The 18,248-nt window shown below is 45.0% G+C and overlaps 1 protein-coding gene across 10 annotated transcripts in view; it reads right to left on the bottom strand.

Annotated features, from left to right (window-relative positions):
• utrn (utrophin) overlaps nt 1-18,248 on the bottom strand; it is a 341,113-nt gene that overhangs the window by 113,866 nt on the left and 208,999 nt on the right. For 2 of the 10 annotated variants that reach the window (XM_036975998.1, XM_036975999.1), the window contains exon 1: nt 3,562-3,815. The exons of the other annotated variants lie outside the window; for them this stretch is intronic. In XM_036975998.1, the coding sequence (XP_036831893.1) occupies nt 3,562-3,612 (51 nt within the window). In that variant the 5' untranslated portion in view covers nt 3,613-3,815. Of the gene's footprint in view, nt 1-3,561; nt 3,816-18,248 lie in introns of those variants that run through there. 10 annotated transcript variants of the gene reach the window in all.

Raw genomic sequence — 18,248 nt, 5'->3', positions numbered from 1 at the left:
GTACAGACTACCACTGTGGCTTGTCGTGTGTGTGGACCACCATCGGGAGACTGACACAAGAGGAGGATTCTTTCAAATGCTTTATTTTTAGACAAGTAAAACTGCTCCATTTCTCCATGGGATTTCCCTGAGCACGGGCCAATTTTAAGTGGGGGAGATAAAAGACACACACACACACAGCCAAACTGAAATTCATGCAGAGCTAGAAACCAATAGAATGCAGGCAAAACATTACTTCACCGACTGGTGACTGCACATGACAACAACACGTGACATTAGGTGAAGCATGTTTTTAGAGAGGCCAGTATACACGTCACACAGTATGGTAGGCTGTCTGTCTGCCATACCCAACGAGCAACCCCTGTCATTCACATAGCAAGGTCCTGAGGAAAGGAAGTCAGTTATTAGGGAGAAGGGATAAAGGGTGAATGGGCTCTACTATCACAGTCAACTATCTCCCCACCACAAATCTAATGACTGAAGGTCATAAGGATAGATACTTCAGAGAGAGGGAGGGGGGGGAGAGGCAGTGTGTGTGTGTGTGTGTGTGTGTGTGTGTGTGTGTGTGTGTGTGTGTGTGTGTGTGTGTGTGAGTGAGATGTTGTGCCAGTGAGTCAGTTGGATATGTTCCAGACAATGATGTGTATAAACCCTGGATTGCTGATGCTATGTATTGGCCAATGGAGGCTTTAAATCCATCGGCTGCCCTCCTCAGAAGGAGAAGGACAAAATGAGTATTTTATTGTTGTAGTTGGGACAGTAATATTAGTACTTTAATATTAGTACTTTAAGGAATATGTTTTAATATATTATTGTTGTTTATGTTTGCATAATATGATATAAATGTATGCATTAAGGTGTCTGTAATACAATGTATTTGGCAAAAACAAATGCAGACATTAATAAAAACATTCGTATAGCTTCCAAAATACTTTTTTATAATGGAGGACAAGTAGCAAAATGGCTGCGCAGTGGCTTCAAAACAACAGCCCTGCCAGTCATCCAGGGCTTATACACATCATTGGTTCTAGCTCATTCCCAAACGGCTTCCCCTCTTGAACACATTTTCTTCCAGTGGAAGCTCCTTCTCATTAAGTGGTGGCAAAGGTGATGCATGAACGTGTACATGCATTCTGACAAAAACACACACACATATTTGTGGCATCAAATAGTCTGGTCATTGATTGAGTGCTGCCTTGTGATTGGATACTTTGAGAGAAAGGCCAAATATGATTCCTCTACCTAGTCTTAGGTACACAGCAATATCAGGCTAAACACATACCAGTAGCCAACACACACACACACGACATGAACACACACTTCTCTGTACTGCCAGGTCTGCCACGTCAGCTGCATGACAGTGGTCATTCATATAAGTCCATGTTTGATTTACTGGTCTGATTTAGATTCCAATCAACAGGTTTAGCGCCAGCACGGCACTTACAGCGTTATTCTAATGAGGACTCTGGAGATGAGGGTCACATATGTCTGCAATTTCTACGGCGAGGAGACACACACACATTCCATGGCTGAACCGCTACTGGAAGAACATGACAATACCTCTGCTGTGTTTAGGAATAGATGAACCATGTCCATATGATAGCAGTGGCACACACACATCAAAGTCACGTCCTCTTCTCTTCTAGCGCAGAGCAGCATGAGGATAGTGGATAATGGATTTTGTCCCTGACACACCCAGTAATGAATGGAAGATTGGCAGGATGTGAGCAGCCCAGACAACAGATACGGTCCCTGGGGGGCCTAATGTTCCACCTATTTGGGTTTTCAGAGGAACCTGGCATTAGAAATGTACCTATCAGAGGAACCTGGCATTAGAAATGTACCTATCAGAGGAACCTGGCATTAGAAATGCACCTATCAGAGGAATAGCTGACTGACAAACACAGTGCAGGTGGCATGTAGCCCAGCAGTTGGAGTAACCCAAAGGTCGCTAATTCCAATCCCCGACAAGGTGAAATATCTTTTGATGTGCCCTTGGCTGTGACCCCACTCTCTGAGGGTGTCTCAGGGACAGCTGGTAACGGCTGTGACCCCACTCTCTGAGGGTGTCTCAGGGACAGCTGATAACGGCTGTGACCCCACTCTCTGAGGGTTTCTCAGGGACAGCTGATAACGGCTGTGACCCCACTCTCTGAGGGTGTCTCAGGGACAGTTGGGATATGCAAAAAAAAATATTTCCAATTCACACATGCGTATTAATACACACATGTACATGTGTGAAATAGGACAAATATAAGCACCCACCTAATTATTATTACCCTCACACACACACGGAGACACACACAAACACACACACGGAGACACACAAAAACACACACACGGAGACACACACACAGAGACACACAAACACGGAGACACACACGGAGACACACACGGAGACACACACGGAGACACACACGGAGACACACACACACACGGAGACACACACAAACACACACACACGGAGACACACACTCACACACACACACACACACACGGAGACACACACACGGAGACACACACACACGGAGACACACACTCACACACACGGAGACACACACTCACACACACGGAGAAACACACACACACACACACACACACGGAGACACACAAACACACACACACGGAGACACACACAAACACACACACAGAGACACCCACAAACACACACACGGAGACACACACAAACACACACACGGAGACACCCACAAACACACACACGGAGACACCCACAAACACACACACGGAGACACCCACAAAACACACACGGAGACACACACAAACACACACACGGAAACACACACAAACACACACACGGAGACACACACAAACACACACACGGAGACACCCACAAACACACACACGGAGACACACACAAACACACACACACGGAGACACCCACAAACACACACATGGAGACACACACAAACACACACACGGAGACACACACAAACGGAGACACACACAAACACACACACGGAAACACACACAAACACACACACGGAGACACACACGGAGACACAGACTAAGAAACTAAAGTTAGGTTAACGTGGCACATCAACAAGCAGCTTTGGTAAACAAATACACACTCATGCACCTTGAACGCACAAAGTGGCAAAAGCTGAATAATACGACAGACACTACAGCGTTTCTGACGTCAGAGAGTAAAACACTAAGAATCTCAGTCTCCCTGTGTGTTCCCCTGCAGACTCTGGCTGGTAATAACGCTGCTACCACAATAAACAGCTTTCATGAGTTCAATAATTACTCCTCATACTTCATAAACCTCAGACTCACTCAGCAGACTTCTTCACCTGATACTACATAGACAGAGGGAGCGAGGGAGATGGAGAGAACGGAGAGACAGTAAATGTCAGCAGAGTCTCCAGCTAGAAGAGAAGTGAAGGTCTTTGGCTGACAGTAACAGGTGAGCTGACCTTCACGTGTTTGACTACAGTGATTTAGTATGAGGCTGGGTTCTCATCTGTGGCATCAAAAATAAACAACCTTTCAGTTTGTCTCAACGGGAGCTCAAAAAGATGTCAAACATCTCAAATCTACCTCTTCAAATTTCCTGAGCAGCTCCTGCAAGCTGAAGTTCAAGCCAATCATCTTCGGCTCCAGAATTAGTCTCCTCCCTCTCCCCTCTACATCGTCTCTGAGGTCAAAGGGCACCGAGGAGTCGCGCGGGTTTGGAAAGTCCTCCAGTGGTTACGGTCAAAACCAGCTCTCAAAACACGGTCAAGGTCAGTACTCAAAACACAGTCAAGGTCAGTACTCAAAACACAGTCAAGGTCAGTACTCAAAACACAGTCAAGGTCAGTACTCAAAACACAGTCAAGGTCAGTACTCAAAACACAGTCATGGTCAGTACTCAAAACACAGTCAAGGTCAGTACTCAAAACACGGTCAAGGTCAGTACTCAAAACACGGTCAAGGTCAGTACTCAAAACACAGTCAAGGTCAGTACTCAAAACACAGTCAAGGTCAGTACTCAAAACACAGTCAAGGTCAGTACTCAAAACACGGTCAAGGTCAGTACTCAAAACACGGTCAAGGTCAGTACTCAAAACACAGTCAAGGTCAGTACTCAAAACACAGTCAAGGTCAGTACTCAAAACACAGTCAAGGTCAGTACTCAAAACACAGTCAAATCCAATCCAAATATTGTCGAATCCAGTTCTCCAAATACAATTAAATCCAGTGCTCAAAACAAGGTAAAATCCAATTCGTGCTCTCCAACCCGGCGACATACACACTTCACACACCCTTCGTTGCCTGTGTGTGTGTGTCAGTGTGTGTTTTCGCCCTACTAGGCTACATGGTAGAAGCATCCTCTTTGATGGAACAGAGGCTGAGAAGGGGGCCAGGGCTAGCCTGCTGTCATGCCTCAAGCCTGGGGTTGGACGTCCCGAGAGCTGGGCTGAGGCTGGAGCTCCTGGAGGTAGGAGGTAAGAGGCTGCCTGAGGTCTATAGGCTGGGGAATAAGTCCTTCAGCTGGGGTAGAATTCCAGAGGTCAGGTGTGGAGGTCTGGAGGAAACTATCCAAGTCCTGTCAAGAGAGGTTTGTAGACTGACGTGGAAAGTCTGAGGGGCTGAGGGTTGAAGAAGTATTCCAGCCTCTCCTTGAACTTCCCTATTGTTTTTTTCCCTTCCCTTCTTCCCTTTCCTCCTCCACTGCTTCTCGTCACTAAGGAAGCTGTTTACACTCCAGCCCGGGGTAGGGCCGAGTGTTTGTTCTCAATTACCCAGATAAAAAACCCTCTGGGCCTGCCGCAGGAACAAGGCAGAAACACAGAGGCACACGGTCTGCCGACCTCTCCTTCCTCTTTCAACGAGGCAATGCTAACACACTGCAGAGGAAACACACACACACCTACACACACTCTTACACTGTGTGAGCGAGACAGGGGCATGCCGTCGTAGCTCTACTACGAGCCCCCAGCGCCCTACCCCAGCCTGGACTCCCTCTCTCACACCCTGCTAATCACAGCCAAGTCAGAGCCAGTTAGTGAAAGAATGTCCCCTTCCCTCTGGAGCCCTAGGTCACGTGTCCAGGGAGAGAAGCCACTGATCAGAGTAATGATCCTGAGAAAGAGTCTGGCAAGCTGGCCTCTACATTCTGGAGTCCGTCCAGTATGTTCTCCTTGCAGGGTGGAAATGGTAGAAGTTTGTCTTTATCTTCTCTCTTCCCGCTGATTTGTATAACTTTTGGAGTTCAACTTTTTGTCTTTATCTCCCTCAGTTTTCATTACCTCTAATCTGCTATCCGTCCCTTCCTCTCGGTTCTCTCTTTCACTCCTTTTCACCAGCCAGTGACTCGGCTCTTTCCATTATTTTAATCAGCATCCTCCCTTTCCACCCCTCCTCTTCCTTTTCTCCTCTCTCTCCCTCCCTCTTTACAGGTCCCACTCCACTCGCTAAACTAACTCAGCACACACCCATTTCCTGAGGCCTCTACTGATACACAGAGAGAGAATGGTGGGAGGGGGGTGGAGAGAGGGGCAGACGTAGCGGAGGTAACATGTGGACAGAGAGAAATGCCCAAATCCAGAGAGGGGGAAGAGGAAGCAGAAAAGAGAGAGGGTTGTGGAAAGAGAGAAGGGAGAGAAAGAGGGGTCAAAGGTTTAAGTAATGCAGCACTTTCCTAGCAAAACGTTCTACCTGTCAGAGTCGGATGGTGGAAACATGTGGCTCTCACGTGAATGGAGAGAAGGAACAAGAAAATAACGAAAAGAGAAAAGAAGGGACGGGGGGGGGGGGGGGGGGTGTAGCTCTGAAACTACAATCATACAGATACGTTAGGTCTATACCTGGCTCTGTGTGTAGGCCTACAGAGACAGGCACTACCAACAGATATACGGTGTGTGCATCACATGTAGACACATCAGGCGGCTGCCGAAGGGGAAAAAAATAACAATAATACAACCCCGAATATTCATGAGGAGAAGCCTTTGAAGTGTGCTATACTTAATAAAAATATTAACATATGCCATTTTCCCCTGTAACAGCACTTCTGATGAGGCACTATGTATGCAGACAGGAATATGCGCCCTGTGTGTTTTTGAGATGCAAGTCCAAGTCGATTAAATGGCGGGAAATTAGCAAGTCCAACATGCGAGCGAGACAATTTCAACAACAACTGTGAGGAAATCCACTGGAAGAAGCCTTAGGGGGGAGAATGTGTTGGGCGATTATGACTTTCCCTGGGGTTTGATACAACCCATGTCTTTAAGTGGCTGTAAAACAACAACAAAATCACTCACACAGAGGCAAACACCAGGGGTAAACACACACACACACACAGCAGCACAGCTTTGAGGAAGCAGGAGGTAAAAGTTGGGCAACATTACTACAGCTAATTGGATTAGGACCATTACAGAGGGAAGATGCAGAGCTATTGACTAGAGCTGATAGAGATGGAGGGAGAAAGAGAGAGAGAATGAAAGATAGAGGGAGGCCATACTGTGTGGCTTAGAAGACTAAGGCACATCTGCCTGTAATTCCCTGGCTGGATCAGAGAGGAACGGAGGGCTGAGGAGCTTCAATGGAAATCTGGGATTTGATCTGCACCCACTAAAACCATGGGAACTACGGCATATGGAGGAGAGGAAAGAGAGAGAAAACAGAGAGAGAAAGAGAGAGAAGGGTAGAGGTAGAGAGCTTACCATGGGAACTATGGCATATGGAGGAGAGGAAAGAGAGAGAAAACAGAGAGAGAAGGGTAGAGGTAGAGAGCTTACCATGGGAACTACGGCATATGGAGGAGAGGAAAGAGAGAAAACAGAGAGAGAAAACAGAGAGAGGAAACAGAGAGAGAGAAAACAGAGAGAGAAAACAGAGGGAGAAGGGTAGAGGTAGAGAGCTTACGGTGAGGACACTTAAAAGGCTTATCTAAACACTTGCTCTCACTTACAGGAGGTAAAGGACAGGGAGCATGAGATAGACACAAAGGCACACACCTGTTAGTGTGGACACACACACCTGTTAGTGTGGACACACACACCTGTTAGTGTGGACACACACACCTGATAGTGTGGACACACACACCTGATAGTGTGGACACACACACCTGATAGTGTGGACACACACACCTGTTAGTCTGGACACACACACCTGTTAGTGTGGACACACACACCTGTTAGTGTGGACACACACACCTGTTAGTGTGGACACACACACCTGTTAGTGTGGACACACACACCTGTTAGTGTGGACACACACCTGTTAGTGTGGACACACACACACCTGTTAGTGTGGACACACACCTGTTAGTTTGGACACACACCTGTTAGTGTGGACACACACACCTGTTAGTGTGGACACACACACCTGTCAGTGTGGACACACACACCTGTTAGTGTGGACACACACACCTGTTAGTGTGGACACACACACCTGTTAGTGTGGACACACACACCTGTTAGTGTGGACACACACACCTGGTCTGTGGAAAGTTGCTTTTGCCCTCCGATGGGCTCAAACCTAAATCAACCTCAATGACCTAGCTGGTCTCACAGAATGATCAACAGTACCGAGAGAGTGGGGGGGGGGGGGGGGGGGGGGGGGGGGGGGCAAGAGAACGAGAGAGAGAGAGAGAGAGAGAGAGAGAGAAAGAGAGAGAACCAGGGAAGAGGGAGATGAATGCTAAAGGGAGGAGAGAGTGAGAGTATGTGGAGGAGGAGAGCGAACTGTGTTTATAAGTCGTCTAGGAGCCAGAGTGGAGCTACGGGCTAACACAGCCCAGTATCAGTTACAGCAGGGACAACTATCCTGTGTGGACTGTAAAATACTCCTTTACGAGAAACCACGCAAATACCTCCTATGATTGATCACTAAGCATGTCCATGTTAAGTGTGTTGTTTCCTGACAGATCTACATTGAAAAATGTCTGGAAGCTTTCAAAATGAGTGTAGCTTCACTTAACAAGGTGTTTCACAACAGGACCTACAGTCCTCCTCCACAGTCGATGTGGTTCTCTCCCGAGAAGTAACAAGCTGAAGTTGAGTGTAATAATGTCTGGAATGTGTGTGTTGAGCGTTCTGTCGTCAGAGTGGGAGAGCACAAACATTATTCTTCACACATTCTAGAACTTAGCAAGGTTATTCTGTGCTTACAGAAGCCTTGAAAAGTTTGACTGTGTAAACACTACTGTGATATTCCTAAGACAACAAGTCAAACGAGGGTCACCATCCTTCTCTCTACCTTTCCATCTCTCTCTCTCATGTGTACCATTCAGGGTGGCAGGTAGCCTAGTAGTTAGAGCATTGGGCCAGTAACCAAAAGGTTGCTGGATCGAATCCCCGAGCTGACAATGTAAAAATCTGCCATTCTGCCCCTGAACAAGGCAGGTAACCCACTGTTCCCCGGCAGGCCGTCCTTGTAAATAAGAATTTGTTCTTAACTGACTTGCCTAGTTAAATAAAGGTTAAATAAAAAAATAAAACAATTCTCTCTCACTTTCTTCCCTTTTGCTCTCTGACAGACTTTCTTCCTGACCTAGATAACTTTCTCTCTCCCCATCTTTCTTTCTCTCTGTCTTTCTCTCTCTCTCTCTCCCCGTCTCTCTCTCTCTCCGTCTTTCTCTCTCCCCATCTCTCTCTCTCTGTCTTTCTCTCTCCCGTCTCTCTCCCTCCCGTCTCTCTCTCTCTCCGTCTTTCTCTCTCCCCGTCTTTCTCTCTCCCCGTCTTTCTCTCTCCCCGTCTTTCTCTCTCCCGTCTCTCTCTCTCCGTCTCTCTCTCTCCCCGTCTTTCTCTCTCTGTCTTTCTCTCTCTGTCTTTCTCTCTGTCCGTCTCTCTCTCTAACCGTCTCTCTCTCTCCGTCTCTCTCTCTCTCTCCGTCTTTTTCTCTCTCCGTCTTTTTCTCTCCCCGTCTTTCTCTCTCACCGTCTCTCGCTCTCTGTCTTTCTCTCTCTGTCTTTCTCTCTCTGTCTATCTCTCTCTGTCTTTCTTTCTCTCGGTCTTTCTCTCTCTCTCTCTCCCCGTCTTTCTCTCTCCCCGTCTCTCTCTCTCCCCGTCTCTCTCTCCTCGTCTCTCTCTCTCCGTCTCTCTCTCTCCGTCTCTCTCTCTCCCCGTCTTTCTCTCTCCCCGTCTTTCTCTCTCCCCGTCTCTCTCTCTCCCCGTCTTTCTCTCTCCCCGTCTCTCTCTCTCCCCGTCTCTCTCTCTCCCCGTCTTTCTCTCTCTCCGTCTTTCTCTCTCCGTCTTTCTCTCTGTTTCCTTTTCGTTTTCTTAATTCCAGGTGAAGTCTTTCAGTTGTACAACTGACTAGGTATCCCCCTTTCCCAATCTCTGATGCAGATACTCCAGACACAGAAATACACACTCGCAAGCAAGAATGTGCACACACACACACACACACACACACACACACACACACACAAAACACACATAGACAGAGACAGAGAGACCACACCACAAGAACAGCTGAGGACCTCAAGGCCAGACTGTAGTGTATTCAGTACAGAAGGCCGTGAAGGAACTCCATAATATCCTAGAGGAGCAGCTATCTGAAAGAGGAATCATGAATTCCCCACTCATTCCCACTCAGCCTCTCCCCAGGACACTTCCAACGAGGTCATTTCCTGAGCCCAGGGTTATTCCCAAAGCACCACTTCCTGTTATAGGGACAGCGCCCTGTTGAGAGATGTGTGTGTGTGTGTGTGTGCAAACGAGAGATTGTGTGTGTGTACGCATATGTGTGTGTCCTCGACTGCAAGACTCAGCTCCACGTGCGTGTCAGAGGAAGTTACACAGCTATACTCTGCACAGAAATCAATCAAGGAAAGAGCACCAGAATAGAAAGGCACCAGTTTCAACAGGCTAGCACACACTCAGCTCTGTCTTCCTTCACAGAGTTACATATGAATAACAACAGGCTAGCACACACTCAGCTCTGTCTTCCTTCACAGAGCTACAGTGCCTTGCTTTTGCCACATTTCAGGCTTCAAACATAAAGATATAAAACTGTATTTTTTTGTGAAGAATCAACAACAAGTGGGACACAATCATGAAGTGGAACGACATTTATTGGATATTTCAAACTTTTTTAACAAATCAAAAACTGAAAAATTGGGCGTGCAAAATTATTCAGCCCCTTTACTTTCAGTGCAGCAAACTCTCTCCAGAAGTTCAGTGAGGATCTCTGAATGATCCAATGTTGACCCAAATGACTAATGATGATAAATACAATCCACCTGTGTGTAATCAAGTCTCCGTATAAATGCACCTGCACTGTGATAGTCTCAGAGGTCCGTTAAAAGCGCAGAGAGCATCATGAAGAACAAGGAACACACCAGGCAGGTCCGAGATACTGTTGTGAAGAAGTTTAAAGCCGGATTTGGATAAAAAAATATTTCCCAAGCTTTAAACATCCCAAGGAGCACTGTGCAAGCGATAATATTGAAATGGAAGGAGTATCAGACCACTGCAAATCTACCAAGACCTGGCCGTCCCTCTAAACTTTCCGCTCATACAAGGAGAAGACTGATCAGAGATGCAGCCAAGAGGCCCATGATCACTCTGGATGAACTGCAGAGATCTACAGCTGAGGTGGGAGACTCTGTCCATAGGACAACAATCAGTCGTATATTGCACAAATCTGGCCTTTATGGAAGAGTAGCAAGAAGAAAGCCATTTCTTAAAGATATCCATAAAAAGTGTTGTTTAAAGTTTGCAACAAGCCACCTGGGAGACACACCAAACATGTGGAAGAAGGTGCTCTGGTCAGATGAAACCAAAATTGAACTTTTTGGCAACAATGCAAAACGTTATGTTTGGCGTAAAAGCAACACAGCTGAACACACCATCCCCACTGTCAAACATGGTGGTGGCAGCATCATGGTTTGGGCCTGCTTTTCTTCAGCAGGGACAGGGAAGATGGTTAAAATTGATGGGAAGATGGATGGAGCCAAATACAGGACCATTCTGGAAGAAAACCTGATGGAGTCTGCAAAAGACCTGAGACTGGGACGGAGATTTGTCTTCCAACAAGACAATGATCCAAAACATAAAGCAAAATCTACAATGGAATGGTTCAAAAATAAACATATCCAGGTGTTAGAATGGCCAAGTCAAAGTCCAGACCTGAATCCAATCGAGAATCTGTGGAAAGAACTGAAAACTGCTGTTCACAAATGCTCTCCATCCAACCTCACTGAGCTCGAGCTGTTTTGCAAGGAGGAATGGGAAAAAATGTCAGTCTCTCGATGTGCAAAACTGATAGAGACATACCCCAAGCGACTTACAGCTGTAATCGCAGCAAAAGGTGGCGCTACAAAGTATTAACTTAAGGGGGCTGAATAATTTTGCACGCCCAATTTTTCATTTTTAGATTTGTTAAAAAAGTTTGAAATATCCAATAAATGTCGTTCCACTTCATGATTGTGTCCCACTTGTTGTTGATTCTTTACAAAAAAATACAGTTTTATATCTTTGTTTGAAGCCTGAAATGTGGCAAAAGGTCGCAAAGTTCAAGGGGGCCGAATACTTTCGCAAGGCACTGTATATATGAATAACAACAGGCTAGCACACACTCAGCTCTGTCTTCCTTCACAGAGATACATATGAATAACAACAGGCTAACACACACTCAGCTCTGTCTTCCTTCACAGAGCTACATATGAATAACAACAGGCTAGCACACACTCAGCTCTGTACTCCTTCACAGAGCTACACATGAATAACAACAGCCTAGCACACACTCAGCTCTGTCTTCCTTCACAGAGCTACACATGAATAACAACTGATAGAAGGTGGATGAATGGATGGATGAATGGATGGATGGTGAATCCTGAAGAGATCAGACAGATCGATGGACTGCATTGACATTGTTGCAGCAGTAACTAAGCACATTGGAAATAAATGCATTGGTTGCTTCATGGACATCTGGCAGACCCATGCAGATGCATATGAGATTTCTTCAGCAAATTACAGTATCGTGTAAATTACAATTACCTGTACATTTAACCAAACACATTTAACATTCAATATCTCAAACAAGCTGCCTTGCACAACCAGACAAAACAAAGAATTGGGACCCTGACAATCAATGTGTGAGATGTCATCGCATGAATAAAAACAGTCATTTAAGAGAAAATACATGTCCAACAACCTAAAACCCAATCCAGCTCTGAATGGAGCTATTCCGTCTTCTTCTATGGTCAGATTACATCACCGACAGCAGACAACCTACAACGCCACGGCAATAGGGCCATTATAAAAGACAATAGGCGCCAGGGGTCATGGAGCCAATCTCTAACAATGTCCTAAGGGTCAATCAACCAACCACAGAATGAGCCATGAATCTACAGTCTCTGTGTGGCTGGACAGCCTAACGCAAACTCTCCCCAGGGTGAGATGTGTCTGAGTACATCCAGGGTGTCTTTAATAGGGAAATTGAAATTGATTTGGACCTGTGGTCCCACGCGCTGTTGCTGACTGATAATCCACACTGATAATCAGCTATTGATTATGGTGGAGCGTTGTGGTGGCTTGGTGCTTTAGTAGACATTTGGGATATGCACTTACGACAGGAGGTGAAATGTTGACGTTCTCAGCTAGACAGTGTCCACACAAGCATGTGGTGGGAACACACACAAGCAGCACCAGCTAAAGGTCTGTTGTGTTACGGCTCATTTAGTGAGTTGGGGCTCATTTGCAGATGTGATACACAGACACATATTAAGAGTATACTCTATACCAGTGGTTCCCAAACTTTTTATAGTCCCGTACCCCTTCAAACATTCAACCTCCAGCTGTGTACCCCCTCTAGCACCAGGGTCAGCGCACTCTCAAATGTTGTTTTTTGCCTTCATTGTAAGCCTGCCACACACACTATATGATACATCTTACAGGACCAGGGCACAAATAATATAATAATAATAATCAATTATATTGCTCTATTTAACCAGCTTACATATAAAACCTTATTTGTTCATCAAAAATTGTGAATAACTCACCACAGGTTAATGAGAAGGATGTGCTTGAAAGGATGCACATAACTCTGCAATGTTGGGTTGTATTGGATTCTCAGTCTAAAATCATTTTCCACACACAGTCTGTCCCTGTATTTAGTTTCCATGCTAGTGAGGGCCGAGAATCCACTCTTGCGAAGGGCACCAGTGTGTTAACAGGGCAATTTGCCAAGGCAGGATACTCTGAGTGCAGCCCAATCCAGAAATCAGGCAGTGGCTTCTGATTAAATTACATTTTCACAGAACCGCTTGTTTCAATTTTGATGAGGCTCTCTTGTTCAGATATCGGTAAGTGGACTGGAGGCAGGGCATGAAAGGGATAACAAATCCAGTTGTTGTGTCGTCCGTTTCGGGAAAGTACCTGCATAATTGCGCACCCAGCTCACTCAGGTGCTTCGCTATATCACGTTTGACATTGTCCATAAGCTTGAGTTCATTTGCACACAAACAAATCATACAATGATGGAAAGACCTGTGTGTTGTCTTTGTTAACGCAACAGAAAAGAGCTCCAAGTTCTTAGCCATAACCTCAATTTTGTCCCGCACATTGAATAAAGTTGAGGAGAGTCCCTGTAATCCTAGATTCAGATCATTCAGGCGAGAAAAAACATCACCCAGATCGGCCAGTCGTGTGAGAAACTTGTCATCATGCAAGCGGTCAGAGAAGTGAAAATGATGGTCAGTAAAGAAAACTTTAAGACCGTCTCTCAATTCAAAACAACATGTCAATACTTTGCCCCTTAATAACCAGCACACTTCTTCTCTATGTTGTAAAAGCGTTACATGGTCGCTGCCCATATCATTGCATAGTGCAGAAAATACGCGAGAGTTCAGGGGCCTTGCTTTAACAAAGTTAACCATTTTCACTGTAGTGTCCAAAACGTCTTTCTAGCTGTCAGCCATTCCCTTGGCAGCAAGAGCCTCTCGGTGGATGCTGCAGTGTACCCAAATGGCGTCGGGAGCAACTGCTTGCACACGCGTTACCACTCCACTATGTCTCCTTGTCATGGCTTTTGCACCATCGGTACAGATACCAACACATCAACCACCAAAGTCCATTTGATGTCACAAAGCTGTCCAGTAGTTTAAAAATATAATCTCCTGTTGTCCTGGTTTGCAGAAGAGGATGTCTTCCTTAATTGACCCCCCATAAACGTAACGGACATATACCAGGAGCTGTGCCAGGCCCAACACGTCTGTTGACTCATCCAGCTGTAACAAATAGAGTTCATTGGCTTGTATGCAAAGCAGTAACTGTTTCAAAACATATCTTGCCATGTCACTGATGTGTCGTGAAACAGTGTTGTTTGATGAAGACATTGTCTGTATAGTTTTTTTTTTGTCCTTTTCCCCCAGCATTGTCCCAGGAAGAATTTAGTCCTCCACAATAGTATGGGGCTTGCCTGTCCTAGCTACTCAGTAGCTCACCATAAGACACTTCTAGCACCTTCTTATTAATGGTATCTGTTGCTTTAATACATGTCTTACTTCTCAAAAGTCGTCTTTATTCTCGCTCAAAAACCTCCCGTGGCTTATTTTTCAAATGGTCATGTTTCATTTCTAAATGTCTGTGCAAGATTGAAGGTTTCCTGCGAGAGAGTAACGGTTAATGTGATTGGATGTTAATTATTTGACTAGGCTACCTGTATTTGACATGGTGTTATTTCGCTGAACACCAGATGGCTTAATTTTATTTTTGGCAGTGAAACGAGGCTACTCAGGCGAGAAAAAAACCTCACCCAAATGTAGAGCCCCGTTGAAAAATATAAATGGACTGTTTGAAAACGTGAAGGAAAAAAATTATATATACACATATTTTATTTAAAAAAGTGAATCACATTTTTATTTGGCGTACCCCCGACGGCATTGTGAATACCTGCTGTATACCATATATACACACAGAGGCTCCCCCTATACCCTCCATAGTATTCCTCTCCCATATGGGACTTCAGTGCTCTCAACTCAAACCCAGCCACCTTCAAAGCAAAGGCTGCCTCGTTCCCTCTCCCACTTCCTCTCTCTGTCGTTCAGCTCCAGTCTCAGTTCCTGTTTACCTCCAGCACAACAGTTCTAGCAGAGAGGTATTTGAGGAGTATAACCTCAGGGGGTTCAGCTACAGCCTAGGTGGTCTCTCTCTCCCACAGGAGGAAAACAGCCCTGGAAAACGTGATTGGTTGTGATATGTCGCCTGGGTTACGGGTGGTTGCAATGTTAACACAATTAAGGTAAGAGTACACCTCCTGCAATGCATGCTGGGAAAATGTGAGAATTGGAAAAGTTATGTAACTGGACCAATTAGCAAGTATCGTTAGTAAAGACACCTGTTAACAGGCCCAGGGTGTTCTATGAGTCAGGACTGGGGAACTGGTCATGTGGAGTTATGGACTGGAATAGCCTGCATCAAATTATAGTCCTCTAAATGTCAGGGGGAGACGTGGGTTGAGAGTTTTAAGGGAAGGACATGAGAGTATAGACAAAGAAACAGACATGCTCACAAATTGTTGTAACACTCACACACACAGAAACACACACACACGCAAATATGAAGGCACACACCCACATACCCTCAGGTGACAAACAGCAGGTGAATCTAGTTATTTAAACAGCAGATGGCCATGGCCTGCAGTCAGAAACGGAGAGAGGGAGAGAGAGCGGGGGGGGTCCAGAGGAGTAGGGATCTAGCCGTGTTACAACATGGGTTTATTAATAGCAGAACTGTGGAAAACAGATGCATAAATAACCAGCAGGTAGAGTGGGAACGGGCGTGTCCAATAGCGCACATAACACTTTCCATGGAAAGCTGTCGGAATCCCTGGAAAACACACATTTTCCACGGAGAGATGATGAACGGCATGACAATGTTCCGACCAAAACACAACCACAACACATCACATAATGATCATCATTAACATTATCATCATCAGTAGGCTTGGGCGGTATACCGTATATACTGTATACCGGGCTGTTTACCGGGCTGTTTGGAAATAGCCAAGGGATGGTTTTTCAATAGCGTCAATACCTTTGAAACTATTTCTTTACTATTTCTACATTCGTAGATGCTTTTTAAGTAAATACCTGCAGTCAACTTGTGCAATACTTTAGGAGATAAAGCAGATGGCGTTCACCGGTCACATTATTTTACATTATGAAGCATATGTAGTTCCCCAGAACAGCTGGGCCAGTCACGTGCTTGTTTGTAGCATAACAGGAGCACAACAGGAGAAAGCAGCAGCAGGTGAGTCCAGCTGTGTATTGACAGGAGTCAAACTTTATATTGAAAGTCAGTGTTTTTTTTTTGCTTCAATAGAGTGATCAGAAACGTGCAAATATATTTTTCCTTTACAGAAAATGCATTGCATGACAATAAGTATGTGGACACCTGCTCGTTGAACATCTCATTCCAAAATCATGGGCATTAATATGGAGTTGGTCCCCCTTTACTGCGCGCTACGCACTCCAGCACTCCAGTTCTGTGAGGTTGTGTGGCCTACCACTTCGCGGCTGAGCCGTTGTTGCTCCTAGATGTTTCCACTTCACAATAACAGCACATAAGGTTGACTGGGACAGCTCTAGCAGGGTAGTAAGTAGACAAACTGACTTGTTGGAAAGGTGGCATCCTATGATGGTGCCATGTTGAAAGTCACTAAGCTCATCCACACATGCTCCATTAACTCCAGACATCGTCTCATACAATTCAAGGTATTACACAGATTACACTATTCCAAAACCAAACTGCATATGATATTGTGTGATAAATGTCAGGCTGCGCAGGTTACACTACTCCACAGCTTTGCCCTATGCTCTAGTAGCTTGTATGGTTATTGGTGTGGAATTTTTAGGATCCTCTCTGAAGTTCTGGAGACTTCAATAGACCCAGAAACCGCTTCTGATAATACTGGGAGTGTCTGATTCCCTAAACGGATTAACCAACCCCCAAAAACAACTAATCTCTTACAGTCTCATTTCAGCAAAAAAAATGTATCTTGTTGTTTTGGACAAGGAGGGAAGAGCCCTCTACCAAATTATGGCTCAGCGAATTGGCAAACACTGTACACTTAGAAATAATTAAATATATTCTGAACAATAAATTATCAACATTTGATCAAATCTGGCAGCCTGTCCTCTCCTACTTGGACTAGTCGGCGCTGTGAATTTGTACATTTTAAGGCATTCTCAATTGTAATATTTTAATCTGCCTTTGGGCAGCACGTGCTGTCCCCGCCACCCGAGCAGTTGGGGGGGAATAAGGGGGGGGATAGGCATCTTTCTACATGTCCTTGTTCTGTATGTCTTGTTTTGTAATATTTGTTTTGTACCCAGAACTGGGTCTTGTTGTTCCTGTCTGCTCTTTTATGTTTAGATAAGAATTGTATACCTGTCTTTTATACCTATATAACAGTCTTGTGTGTGTTCAATAAAAAATATATGAAAAAAAAAGAAGAAAATCACTAAGCTCTTCAGTAAGGCCATTCTACTGCCAATGTTTGTCTATGGAGATTGCATTGCACAGTGCTTGATTTTATACACCTATCAGCAACGGGTGTGGCTGAAATAGCCAAATCCACTCATTTGAAGGGGTGTCCACATTCTTTATCATATATAGTGTACATTAGCACATTATGCAAAAAAAATGCTTCCTTTTCATCAGAGTGCAATGCTATTTGGCTGGCAGCCACACAAGTAAATGAGCTTTCACACTGCATGGCCATCAATGTTTATCATAGAAAGAATGTAGCCAGGTTAAAGTTCATCTTGCATTTTACTGGAGAAAAGTAGGCTGGATACACCGACAAAAGTACCCGAAAAAAGTAGCTACACATCAGTCAGAGTGCTGTCTGGTGCCCGTTTGTGAATTCTCATCCCAGTGGAGAAGTGCAACTGAAGCACAAAATGAGTCTGATGCCAAGCAGAAATAACAATAACAAGCATTTTTGATCTGTGTTAACAAAACGCAGCAAGAGATTTATTGTGCATTTTATATTTTGTTCCTGCGGGAAAAATATAGAATTCAGCGTTAGCACGACTCACAACTTTAACTTCCTACTTATCTAAGTAAGTTATTGAATAAATAAGGTGATGGGGCATCACATTTTGTAAGCTTTCTGCCGTGTTCAAGGAGTCAAAGCCCTTTGGGATGAGTCATCTGTACAGCCACTGCTATGATATTCTGTAGCTCCTACCTATATCCTATCAAATTAAATCACATTTTATTAGTCACATACACATGGTTAGCAGATGTTATTGCGAGTGTAGCGAAATACACGTGCTTCTAGTTCCG

The sequence above is a fragment of the Oncorhynchus mykiss genome, chromosome 4, assembly GCF_013265735.2.
Source record: "Oncorhynchus mykiss isolate Arlee chromosome 4, USDA_OmykA_1.1, whole genome shotgun sequence".
In the NCBI taxonomy this organism is placed as follows: Eukaryota; Metazoa; Chordata; class Actinopteri; order Salmoniformes; family Salmonidae; genus Oncorhynchus; species Oncorhynchus mykiss.
The sequence above is the reverse complement of the archived record's forward strand: the minus strand, read 5'-3'. Positions and strand labels throughout refer to the sequence as shown.